The sequence below is a fragment of the Scyliorhinus torazame genome, chromosome 4 (assembly GCF_047496885.1).
Source record: "Scyliorhinus torazame isolate Kashiwa2021f chromosome 4, sScyTor2.1, whole genome shotgun sequence".
In the NCBI taxonomy this organism is placed as follows: Eukaryota; Metazoa; Chordata; class Chondrichthyes; order Carcharhiniformes; family Scyliorhinidae; genus Scyliorhinus; species Scyliorhinus torazame.
Genome location: NC_092710.1, coordinates 263,518,064 through 263,531,295, shown reverse-complemented (window position 1 = coordinate 263,531,295; position 13,232 = coordinate 263,518,064). Strand labels below are relative to the sequence as shown.

At 47.2% G+C, this 13,232-nt stretch overlaps 1 protein-coding gene and 1 long non-coding RNA gene across 3 annotated transcripts in view; one reads left to right on the top strand and one right to left on the bottom strand.

The window, feature by feature from the left end:
* The window catches only part of LOC140410912 (uncharacterized), a 74,767-nt gene extending 66,786 nt beyond the window's left edge, over positions 1–7,981 (top strand). The window contains exon 2 of the long non-coding RNA XR_011940764.1: positions 6,454–7,981. This is a non-coding gene — a long non-coding RNA (uncharacterized lncRNA). The remainder of the gene's footprint in view (positions 1–6,453) is intronic.
* The window catches only part of slc2a12 (solute carrier family 2 member 12), a 162,000-nt gene extending 151,672 nt beyond the window's left edge, over positions 1–10,328 (bottom strand). For both annotated transcript variants that reach the window (XM_072499725.1, XM_072499721.1), the window contains exon 1: positions 10,208–10,328. In XM_072499725.1, coding sequence (XP_072355826.1) covers positions 10,208–10,213 — 6 coding nt within the window. In that variant the 5' untranslated portion in view covers positions 10,214–10,328. The remainder of the gene's footprint in view (positions 1–10,207) is intronic.
* Positions 10,329–13,232: the final 2,904 nt, after the last annotated feature.

Here is a 13,232-nt window from a genome sequence, read left to right as displayed (position 1 = left end):
GATCTAGGACCGCTTGTTCCCTCGTAGGTTCCATTACATACTGTTCTAGGAAATTATCGCGAATACATTCTATAAACTCCTCCTCAAGGCTGCCTTGACCGACCTGGTTAAACCAATCAACATGTAGATTAAAATCCCCCATGATAACTGCTGTACCATTTCTACATGCATCTGTTATTTCTTTGTTTATTGCCTGCCCCACCATAGTGTTACTATTTGGTGGCCTATAGATTACTCCTATCAGTGACTTTTTCGCCTTACTGTTCCTGATTTCCACCCAAATGGATTCAACCTTATCCTCCATAGCACCGATGTCATCCCTTACTGTTGCCCGGATGTCATCCTTAAATAACAGAGCTACACCACCTCCCTTACCATCCACTCTGTCCTTCCGAAAAGTTTGATACCCTCGGATATTTAACTCCCAATCGTGACCATCCTTTAACCATGTTTCAGTAATGGCCACTAAATCATAGTCATTCACGATGATTTGCGCCATCAACTCATTTACCTTATTCCGAATACTACGAGCATTCAGGTAAAGTACACTTATGTTTGTTTTTTTACCTCTGTTCTGAATCTTAACACCTCAATCAGTAACCTCTCCTAAGTTATATTTCCTCTTAACCTTTCTCCTAATCTTCCTTGTCGTCGAACCCATATCTTCCTGGAACAACCTGCCGCGTCGCTTACCAGTAATGTTTTCACTTCCCGTTTTATTTCTTTTAGTATTCCTGGTCCTATTCACTGAGCTCCCCTCAGTCACTGTACCTTGTACTGTCGCCCTTTTTGATTTTTGACTATGGCTTTTCTGCCTTACCATTACTGCCTTTTATTTCTGTCCCTGTTTTACTACCTTCCAACTTCCTGCATCAGTTCCCATCCCCCTGCCACATTAGTTTAAACTCTCCCCAACAGCTCTAGCAAACACCCCCCCTAGGACATTGGTTCCAGTCCTGCCCAGGTGCAGACCGTCTGGTTTGTACTGGTCCCACCTCCCCCAGAACCAGTTCCAATGTCCCAGGAATTTGAATCCCTCCCTCTTGCACCATCTCTCGAGCCACGTATTCATCCTCTTTATCCTGACATTCCTACTCTGACTAGCTCGTGGCACTGGTAGCAATCCTGAGATTACTACCTTTGAGGTCCTACTTTTTAGTTTCACTCCTAGCTCCCTAAATTCAGCTTGTAGGACCTCGTCCCGTTTTTTACCTATATCCTTTGTACCTATGTGCACCACGTCAGCTGGCTGTTCACCCTCCCCCCCCCCCCCCCCAGAATGTCCTGCAGCCGCTCTGAGACATCCTTGACCCTTGCACCAGGGAGGCAACATACCATCCTGGAGTCTCGATTGCGTCCGCAGAACCGCCTGTCTATTCCCCTTACAATTGAGTCCCCTATCACTATAGCCCTGCCATTCTTCTTCCTGCCCAGCTGCGCAGCAGAGCCAGCCACGGTGCCATGAACCTGGCTGCTGCTGCCTTCCCCTGGTGAGCCATCCCCCTCAACAGTATCCAAAGCGGTATATCTGTTTTGCAGGGAGATGACCGCAGAGGACACCTGCACTGCCTTCCTACTCTTGCTCTGTCTTTTTGTCACCCATTTACTATCTCCCTCAGTACCTTTCACCTGCGGTGTGACCAACTCGCTAAACGTGCTATCCACGACGTCCTCAGCATCGCAGATGCTCCAAAGTGAGTCCATCCGCAGCTCCAGAGCCGTCAAGCGGTCTAACAGGAGCTGCAACTGGACACACTTCTTGCACGTGAAGGAGCCAGGGACAGTGGACGTGTCCCTGAGCTCCCACATCGCACACGAGGAGCATGACACGGGTCTGAGATCTCCTGCCATGTCTTAAACCTTCGGTTAACTTCAACAATTTCAATTTCCCCCCAAAAAAATTTAAATAAATAAATAAACAACAAAGAAAAAAATAAATAAATATACCAATGAAAAGAAACAGAAAAACAGAAACACTACTTACCAGTCACAAAAAGCACGTCCTCCCAACCCAGCTTCGAATTCCCACCTCGATTCAAATTCCCAAACTCACTCTTTGCTGTCTCACTCCTGGCTGTCTTCTCTCTGGCTCACTGGGAGAACTCACTGGGAGTGAGTTTACAAGTGGCTCTTTTTAAACTGTCCTGAATTGACTCCCCTCCCCCACCTGCAAGTCAGCACCTTAAAGTCAGCAAGAGCCCCCACAACGCTCACAGTAGGTGAGTATGCTAATAAGATTAGCGCAGTCAGCGATTTTTGGTTTGACCCAACAACGATTAACGCAGACAAACAGGTTAGGGCAGTTCTCCAAAAAAACAGGACCGCATTTGCAAGTCATAAACATGACTGCGGCAGGATGGCTGGTTCAGTTCAAATAACAGGACCTGACCCTAGACCCCAGAAGCAATATGGATTTCCCCAAGAGGCAGAGGGAGAAATCTCAAAAGTTATTGATAGTTTATTAGAACAAGGCATACTTAGATCAGTCGCCTCTACTAATAATGCCCCGATTTTGCCAGTGAGAAAGCCCGATGGATCATGGCGACTGACCATCGATTACCGGGAACTCAACAAAGTCACCCCCGCAGCAGCCCCCACAGTAGCCACAAGTCCCGAGACCATGCTCAAACAGGGACTCAACTCACGATATTTTACGGTTTTGGACATCAGTAACGGATTCTGGTCCATTCCATTGGCAAAAGCGTGCCAGTGCAAATTTGCCTTCACTTTTAAAGGTCAGCACTACACGTGGACATGCCTTCCACAAGGATTCCACAACTCCCCCTCCATTTTCCACCGATAGCTGGCCAATGGTTTATCAAAATTTTCTCACCCCGAATGTCTGGTCCAGTATGTAGACGACCTATTACTGCAGACAGACACCAAGGCAGAGCACATTGCACTTCTGTCCAAACTCCTGGAACTCCTCCAGCAAATTGGATGTAAAGTGAACCCCAAGAAGGCCCAAATTTTGGAAAACAAAGTGGTATATTTGGGAACGATTATCACGCATGGTAAACGCGAGATTGAGCATAAAAGAATTGACTCGATTGTCAAATTGCCCCTTCCCCAGAATGTTTCTGCCCTCCGGTCATTTTTAGGACTGGTTGGCTACTGCCGAAACCATATTGACGGTTTCGCCACCAAAGCAGCACCCCCTCAGAACTCCTAAAGAAAGGAGCCCCTTGGGAATGGCTTCCGCGGCCTTTGGATGCTGTAGATGCATTAAAGCGCGCACTCATTGCAGCCCCCGAACTACAGGTTCCAGACCAGCTTTCCCCCTATGCTATAAAGGTAGCTAGCACAGATCGTACCCTTTCGGCCGTGCTCCTCCAGGAACGGCATGAACAGTTAAGACCCGTGGCTTACGCCTCCAGAGTTTTCGATCCTGTGGAGCAGGGATTTTCGGCCTGTGAAAGGCACCTGCTCGCAGTTTTCTGGGCAGTTCAATACTTTTCATATATCCACGGACTAAACCCCATCACAATCCTCATGGAACACACCCCCACCCAACTTTTACTGGACGGACGACTTAAGGACGGTACAGTTAGCCAAATCAGAGCGGCCAGATGGGCCCTTCTTTTGCAGAGACGGGACATCACTGTTAAAAGGACCAAGACCCACACTTTCCTAGCCGACAACCTTCAGTACCCAGGCACCCCCCTACGAATGTGAAATCATCTCACCGCACCACAACACAGGCCCCTTTATCGCGAAAACACCCTCCAAAAAGATAGGTAGTTCACCCCAGAGCCCCCAGCGCACAGACACGTGCGCACCCTTGAGAATATATATGGATGGTTCTTCCACTATATCAAACGGGAAGCGCATTACAGGATGCAGCATCTATGTTGAGGACACGCAGGGACGCGCTCTAGAAGAAATCTCGTTAAAACTGCCAGGACACTTGGGTGCGCAGGCAGCAGAGCTAGCAACCATTGCGTACATCATAGATCACCCAGATTCCTTCCCCAGCCCAGCAGGCATATACTCGGACAGCCTCTGAATCTGTAGCAGCCTCACAGAATTCCTACCCCTGTGGAAAGCAAGAGGATTTGTTTCCGCAGACGGAAAACCCCTCCCTTCAGCCCCATTACTCCGGCACATTTTGGACAAAGCACAGGACAGGCTATTTGGCATTATTAAAGTTCGAAGTCACCATCGTTCCTCCCCACTTGGAAATGTAAAAGCCGACGCACTGGCTAAAGCAGGTGCCAGACATGGATATTTTTCTAACCCCCCCCCACCCACGAAAGCGCCCAAGTGAATGCAGTTCAGGTCTCACAGACAAATATCGAAGATTTAGTGTAGGCCCATAAGCAAGACAGTAATCTCAGGGAGATTTTAAAAGGAAAATTTCCAGCCCCATATGATAGGTTTAAAAATGCACTGACCACACATGACGGTGTGGTCCTAAAAGACACCCTTTATGTGGTTCCTGAACAGGACAGGAATCAGCTTATTTGTTTGTTCCATGATAGTCATGGGCATCAGGGAATTGACCCCACAACAGCCCACCTCAGGCAGCTCTGTTGATAGCCGAATTTAAAGGACGACGTCACGCATTATGTAGAAAATTGCCTGCCCAAAACAATCCAGACAGATATGCGAAGAAAGCTCAGCTTAGCCACACCCGCCCCGTTAATGGCCCCTGGACTAACCTCCAGATTGATTTTATAGGACCATTGCCCCCTTGCAGGAATGGTCACAAGTATGTGTTAGTTGTTACAGACAGGTTTATGAAATGGGTAGAAGCATTCCCATCTAGAACAAACACGGCAAAGATACAGCTAAGATTTTAACCCACCACATCTTTACGAGATGGGGACTCCCCCGCAGCATTGAATCCAACCAAGGTTCCCATTTTACGGGAGGTGTCATGAAGAACGTCCTCACGATATTTGGCATTACCCAAAAATTCCACATCGCATACCACCCCAGTCAAGTGGTATCGTGGAGCGAATGAATCGGACCCTAAAAGCAACTCTTAGGAAAATGGTCCAACAAAACAGAACCACTTGGGATTCAGTCCTCCCTTTTGCACTAATGTTTTTGCGTAACACTGTTTCGACATCCACAGGATACACCCCACACACTCTCATGACCGGACGCCCCATGAAAGGCACAGAATTTTTATTAGGACTTGACTTGACCATCCCCGAAGTGATGTCCCTCACACACGAGAACGCAGTGAAACAATTAGTTGAGAATGTAAAAACGGCTCAGCTAGCAGCCCCAGTAAAATTAGACACCAGGAAGAAACAGAGCAAGGCCTGTTTCAACAAGACAGTGCATGCGACTGAGTTTGATGTAGGACAGCAGGTCATGCTCTCCATTTACAACCCCAGCAAAATTTGAGTGATCCCTTCCTGATCACATTCCTTAACAAACCTCACCAAACACCACCACCCTACGATGACGACCCCGACTCCATCCCCACAGAATTAGACACGACTATTTGGCACTGTGACAATTCGCACAGGCTCATCCAAAACGACGAGATGGATCCTAAGTCACACCATGCAGATTTAGCAACCCTCATCCATTCAAGAGTATGGCATCCGGGAGAGGGTGATGACATTGAGTCTGACACTCAAAACGAGAACCCCTTTGCGACCCTGTTCGCAACTGATAATTGAGGTGTCCAGATGATGTTTTAAAAGGAACCGCTTGGGAGAAACGGTGTCCTTTCTGATGGAACCTGCACCATGTTTGTTGAATGTTTGTTCGTTAAGGTTATCGTTAAGTGTTGTGTGTAAACTCGAAAGTTTTCACGGGCCCACGTCACCACTCCTTTAACGCTCCCCAGCTGTTAGAGGTACAAGTTTGTCCCAGACAATAGTTCAGAGGAACTAGTCTGTCGACAGAAAATTGTTGAAGGTACAAGTTTGTCCCAGACAATAGTTCAGAGGAACTAGTCTGTCGACAGAACCCGACTCATAGTTGCTCTCCTAATTCGAGAGGCAGCCCCCCATGATGACCACATTCTTACCCGTTCTTGCCGGTTGCTCAGGCAGTGGAGGAATGGCATTGGTCCCCGCCCTGCCTGAGGACACCCCTCTGGTCAGCTACGCTCGGGTAGAGCACATACGGCATTGATCATTGTCCTACCCGGGGATTCCATCCAAATCTTACCCGCCGCGGCACATACGCACCCCATTTTGGCTCGTTACGTTCAAAATTCTTTTGTTTGGTTTTTGGCAACCCTTAGGTTGCTGCCCTATGCTATTTACATCCTCAAACACTGGGGTGGTAAATCACACAGGCTGCGAGACGGCTCGCAGTATGGCAGTATTTTCTTAGATGTCTAGTCCAAATATTCGGTTTAAAAAAAGAAAATGAGGGAATCACACATGGTGCCCAATTATAAAGGGAAATTGGCACTAAAAGACAGACATGCTAACGTACAAGATATTAAACAAGATAGTAACAGAAACTATGCTTGATCCACAGAATTCCAGAAGCTCCAGGAAGAGAGAAGAAACAAAAAGGAAAAGAAGAGAAGAAAGAAGAGAACAATGAAGACATCATCCGTGTTTTCCGTTATCATTATAATTTGTATTCGGTTACGCGCGAACGCGAACCCCCTGACTCCAACCCCACCGGCCGTCAATGATTTACTTCCCCAGAGCACCCAGAGCCCAGTGACAAGTAACAACACACCATCATGGTGTGATAGGTTTATAACGTGGTACTCCCTTTCATATGTAATTGAATCCCTTTTAGCATTGGCTATATTCTGCAGCATCGTGCAGACTATCCACATGAGAAAATGGCGAAGGAGAGCCTACCGCTCTCGCACCCTGCTTTAATAGATCCCCTATTTTCAGTTTTCACCAGGCCCCCCGAACCCCTTGATCTACAATAAAGGACATTCATTTTGCGTCATTTGTAAATAAAGAAATATGTCTCATTTGCAACTGAAAGATTGTACAACTCTGTGCTTGACTGCCAAGCCAGAGGAAAATGTGAATGCTGCTATTATTTTTGTATTGTTAGGAAGTTAGTATGATTGGATGTTTAAGTGAGTGTAGTTTATGGAAGATAGTTAGAGGTACCTTTTTTTGAATATGTTGTACTGCATGTCCCTGTTGTAACATAGCGCCAAATAGAATTGTCAGTTAAAATTTTCTTGCATAGTTATGGTCAGTGTAGAGGCCATGGAAGAGTGCTCGCTGGGTCAGGGAATGAAGACAATGCAGTTATGTGATCCTTCACGCTTCATGTTAGGGATCACAAGGAGGAAGTGTAGCCACCTGGGTTGGCCACTTCCCGACTTTAAAATGGAGATCCGCTAAGAATGCAGGGAAATTCAGTCAAACGCAGGAAAAACAGCAGGCGCAAAGTTTCCTGTATATAGGACTTGCAGGAACCCAGACAGCACTGAAACTAACAACCATCTACATATTAATGAGCGATCCCCGGGAACAATTGGAAACAGTTAAGGTAAACAAGGCCAAGCCAGACTCCTTGGTGCCAGCAGGAGCCAAGACAAAGGAAGGCCAACGGACACTTAGGAACCGCCCAGCGATCAGGTAACAGCTCCAGTATTGGAGAAATCGATCCAAGTGATCAGAACTTAGTCCAATCACCTGGAACCAGGTACGGAGTCCACCCCGACTGGTGCGAAGCCCCTGGGGACTATAAAATAGAGTCCCCAAGTTCAGTTCGTCCTTGTTGGCAGGGTCTCTCAGCAGCTCGAAACAACCCTTGACAGTGACCTGCCTAGTAGCTGCACCAACCAAGTAAGTCTCCAGTCAACCCACTCTACGAGATAGGCACTCCTAGCTACCAGTCCATACCAGCTTTTGAATCCTGCAGACTCAGAATCGAACAAAAGGCCATTTGTTCCCCTGACCTGGTGGGCTAGTTTCAAAGCTAAATATAGGCCTTTTAGTGTTAGAAATAATCTAGTAAGTAGAGTTTTATGCATGAGTAGTGATTGACTGTGTATAATAAATGTGTTTTGATTTGAAGCTTACTAACTGGTGTATTGAGTTATTGATCAGCACTTGAACTTGAACCTCGTGGTGGTATCATAAAGATACCTGGTGACTCTAGAGCAAAGGGTTTAGAAACAGCAAATTAAGTAAAGACACAACGAGCAACATTTAAGAGCCAATCAAAAGTTAGCAACAAGGGCTAGCACCGGCACCACATGGAACACCATCGATTCCAATGAGAAATGGTGCGGGATTCGTCAGGTCCACGAATGATACTCAGGAGGCTGACAAGCTGCAGCGCATATACACACTTAATTCCCCACACACACTCATCCCAGCCAACAAGATAGCATTAGTTGTGCTGGAGCGCATCCATACAGCTGATGGGTTGGCTTGGGCCAGAGGGCACCTAGGCAGTGTCCTGGGGGGACACCTATATGACCCATGGCCCTAAGTTCACATGGGGCAGTCAGCGGCGTGCAAAGTTGCATGGCTGCCTTGCCGCCTGCGGCAATGGTGTTCCGTGCCCGTCCACACCAATCCCACAGCCCACCTCCTGGCCACCCCCCCTCCACCCTCCCCCCCCCCCTTACTTCCTCCGGACCTGGCAGAAGCCTCCCACCCCCAGCCAGCAGCAGGACTGTCAGCAAACTATGGTGATGTTGGACACTTTCCGCACCCCCGCGCTATTGGGAACTCAGCCCATCGGAGGCGGAGCATCGCGGAGGCCCGGAGAATACTGGGTCAGGCCCGCTAATGATATGCAAACGGTGTTTACTGTACGTTTTTTCCAGAACACATTGGTGCCGTTGTCGAGGTGACGGAGAATTGCAATTTGGTGTCAAGTCGGCGCACACTGCAATTTTGCCAATAGAGCCTATTCTCTACCCAATCGCGTTTCCCGATTTCGGCATGCCCAACGGAAAATACCACCCATAACCTTTCCATCATCATAAGGTTAGAAGTGGGAATGTTCAGTCCCGCTTGATATTCCTCAGAAACTGAAACAGTCCATGTTCACATGCAACAAGATCTGGACAATATTCAGCTTTAAGCTTTTAAGTGGTTAATCACAACTGCCAGTGTAGCAATGATTATCTCCAGCAAGATTGAATCTAATTATTCCCCCATAACCTTAGCATAGCTGGAGACCCAACCAGAAACACCTGGGGCGTTACCATTGACCAGAAATTGAACTGGACCAGTGCCATAAGAACAGGTCAGAGGATGGGAATTCTGTGGCGAGGAACTCAGCCCCTGACTCCCCAAAGCCTATCCACCTTTTACAAGGCACAAGTCAGAAGAGTAATGGAACTGACCCTAGTTGCCTAGATAAGTGCTGTCTAACAACACACAAGAAGCTCGAAATTTCCAGTAACGCTGTCGTATACCACATACACCGCAGTGGTTAGAGATGAGGCACAAATGCTAGCCTTGACGCGAGTGTCCACAGCTAGGAACAGTTCTAAAAAAATCCAAAATATTTCCTTAAGTGTTAATACGGTCAGTCCACTGAATGAACTATTCAAGTAACAAAACCTACTCGACTGTTGACACAGCAACAAATGACACGCGCATTGTATCAAATTAAATGTTATTACATAGGTAAGACTGGGTTTGAGACACAATTGAACATCGTTGGGGGGGGGGCGGAGCACGGTAGCACAGTTGCTTCACAGCTCCAGTGTCCGCTGGGTCACTGTCTGTGTGGAGTCTGCACGTCCTCCCCGTGTCTGCGTGGGTTTCCTCCGGGTGCTCCGGTTTCCTCCCACAGTCCAAAGTTGTGCAGGTTAGGTGGATTGGGCATGCTAAATTGTCCTTAGTGTCCAAAAAGGTTAGGTGGGGTTACTGAAATAGGGTGGAGGTGTAGACTCAGGTAGGGTGCTCTTTCAAAGGGTTGGTGCAGATTCGATGGGTCGAATGGCCTCCTTCTGCACTGTAAATTCCATGATGCTATGATTTAACTGGGTTGCCACCCCCAGCTACTGTGACTATCGTATTACCCCTTGTGCTTTATCCACATATTGTTCTTACTTCCTGTTCTAGCTGCCTCTTACACTGTCCATTTTTCATTTGTCACAACGGCTTGGTACAAATCCTGGATCAGTAACTTACCTCAACTGAGACTGAATGCTTTTATAACGCATTGTTTGCTTGGCTCCTTACTCATGCAGACCTGGTGCTTACCTAACCCAATATATGATTCTTACTTCTTGCTACTCTCTTGGCTCAGAACCCTCAAACAGCTAGAATTTTAAAAATACCTTCATGATGAGATTCTTTCAGCCCATCCACTCGCTGTCCACATTTACACACTCTTCGACTCCAATAGACGCCGCTAAGCTTTCAGGCCACTCTTATGTTACAAATCAGGGTGTGGCTATATTTGACAATCAAATACTTCAACTGAAGAAAACTGAAGCTGGTACCACTGCAAACCAGCTGATATTCAAAATTAAAGCTATTAAGTGCACTTAATTCTAGAATGTAAACATTAAAGGTGCCGGCTCCACCTCAGAATTGATTTTGGCAATTCATATTTTTAAAACAATGAATATACGTTTTCTGAAACATTTACTCAAAGCTGCCAGATATTTGATCTAATGATTGTAAAACCACCCATGGCATTGTGTAGGAAACCTGTCTCCAAGTTTGAATGCAGCAATAGTCCCACCAACAGCAGAGAAAATGATCAGATAACCTTATTTTGCTAATCGGTTGCCTGAGGGATAAACATCTCATACTTCCCAATGCAGCAAAGGTAACACACCCACCCCAAAGTCAGTCAATGTGAGAAGAGCTAATGGGAAATATAAAGGTTAACTGAACCATTCCTAGGACGCAAGAGCAAATGAGAAAGATGTTTATAGATTTGAGAAAAAAGTCAGTATTTCTCTTTATCAAGTAGATGGTCAAAAGTAAGAACTTGACAAAATGTTTCTTGTCAATGTGTTGTCGCACATCTGTCGGTGATGTCCCACGAGTCAATGATCACAGGGATGTAAAACTGCCTGAGTGCCTTATATGATTTCTGCCCCTAAAAGGCGCTCAGCCAGCCCACAGGGCTAGTTTTGTGATTGTTAACCATGCATGGACACACTACAACAAAGTACACATTTCAGCTGGAACTTACAATTGCATTTTCTGTCACAAAATATATATATATATTTTTCCGTCACAAAATATTAAAAGGATTCCACCCAAGTACTTTTCACGACAACCAAAATATGATTTCTGTTCCTTCACACACACATCATAGGACACAGGATGTGCAGTTGATTTTACTAAACTTTTGAAATCACAATTCTCTTTGTACAGCACAAGAATGCTCACAGCTGAAGTAAGCAAACGCCGTGAGGAAGCTCTTGAAATTTCAAGTCACCGAAGTCGTTCAATGATTAGAATGAATGGAGAGATGTTCATACCCAAGCGAAACCTTTTTATTTCTTCTTCCGAACTCATTCACTCACAAAGTTATCCTTTAACATATTGAAATATAAGCATGATCATAATTAATGCAATTTTGCAAGTACCTCACAAAATCCTGGCAATTACATATAGCCAGTTACTAAAGCAGGAATGCCATTGATGTTCAAACAGTCCTGCTTTAACTTTAGTGACATAATCCTATATTTGATCATTGTAATTGAAGCTGGCAGAGGTGCACAGGGTTTCTGCTGGGAGGCGGGCCCACAGGCCACGCATAATCACATGGCGCCAGCCAAATAGTTATTCATGTTTGAAGTATTCGGCTAACCTTGTGTCGGGGGATGGGCAGGATGTTGACGTTCCTGCAGTTACCTCACAGGTCACAGGTCGGGGTGCCATATTTAAAGGGCACTCGGGCAGTCATTCATTCCCTCCAGTCCAACAGCAGTGTGAGTGGGGCTGCTGCCAGGACCTTCTGGTGTTTCTGCCCCCCGATAACCTCCATTGCTGCTACCACCTGCTATTCTGGAGCGATGTCTCAGAGTGGATAATGAGTAGTCCCAGGGTTTAGCCATGCCTCCCTGCAGGATCTCCTTCATACTGTCTGGGAAAGGCCGTGAGCTCCTGTTTCAAAGTGACTTCCTGCGTTGACCAAAGTGACCTGGATGGGGGCTCACAGTGGAAGTTAGTAGCTGTGGAGTCCACAGACAAAACTGGGTTCAGTGCGGAAAACACTCAATGCAAGGCATGGTGTGGTCACTAGAGTCCGACACTCATAGGGGCATTTAGCAATGTAAATCTGTGAGTGGAGAAAGATAATGAATTGTTTCTCAAATCAGAGGTGATTCAACACTGGCGGGAGAACATAGGGCTGGATTCTCCGTTTCAGCAGCTAAGTGCCGGCTAGAAAGGAGAATGTGTGGCAGTTCTACAACGAAGAAATCGGCGCCGACCCCTCCGATTCCGGGACAGATGAGGGGCTAGCAGCGGCGCCTGGTGAAACTCCCGACTCGCACGCCGTAAACGGGATGGTGACACTGTGGTTAGCACTGCTGCAATCTATGTTTGATTCCCACCTTGGGTCACTGTCTGTGTGGAGTTTGCACGTTCTCCCTGGGACTGGGTGTGTTTCCTTCAGGTGCTCCGGTTTCCTCACGCAGTCCAAATATGTGCAGGCCATGCTAAATCGTGCATGGACATGCTAAGTCGCCCTCTAAGATGAGGTTACAGGGTGGGGGATTGGGCCGAGCAGGATGACCTTTCAAAGGGTCGGTGCAGACTTGATGAGCGAATGGCCTCTTTCTGTACTGTGCGGATTCTCTGATGATTCAGGGACAGAAACAGAGTTTCGTTTTGGGCAGGTTTAGTGGGGTGTTTCTGCCGCGCCGAGAACGATGCCGCTATTTAACGGCACTTTGCCTTTTTTGGGGGCCTCTGTAAGTAAGGCCTCACCGAGGCAGCACTCGCATCACTTCCTGAGCTTGTCAGTGGAGAAAGAGTACTCGCGGATCAGAGTACTTTTTTAAATGCTATCCTGATTTTTCAATCTCTCTCAGCCACCCACGGCAGCCTCCCGACCCCCTCTCCCCCCTACCCACTGCACCCAACTTGCCTCTCACATGGTCCTCGGGTCCACCCTCACCCCAACGCAGCCTCCCGACTCCCACCACCACCTACCCATTGCACCCAACTTACCTCTTATGTGGTCCTCGGGACCCCCCCGTCACCAAGCCTTTTAAGGGCAAGGCAACCCTGGACCCGATCCATGGAACAGGCAACCTGGCACCTGAACACCTTGGAATCTTTTGCCCTGCCACCTGGCACCCTGGCAAAGTCCTTACCATCCTAACAGTGCCACCT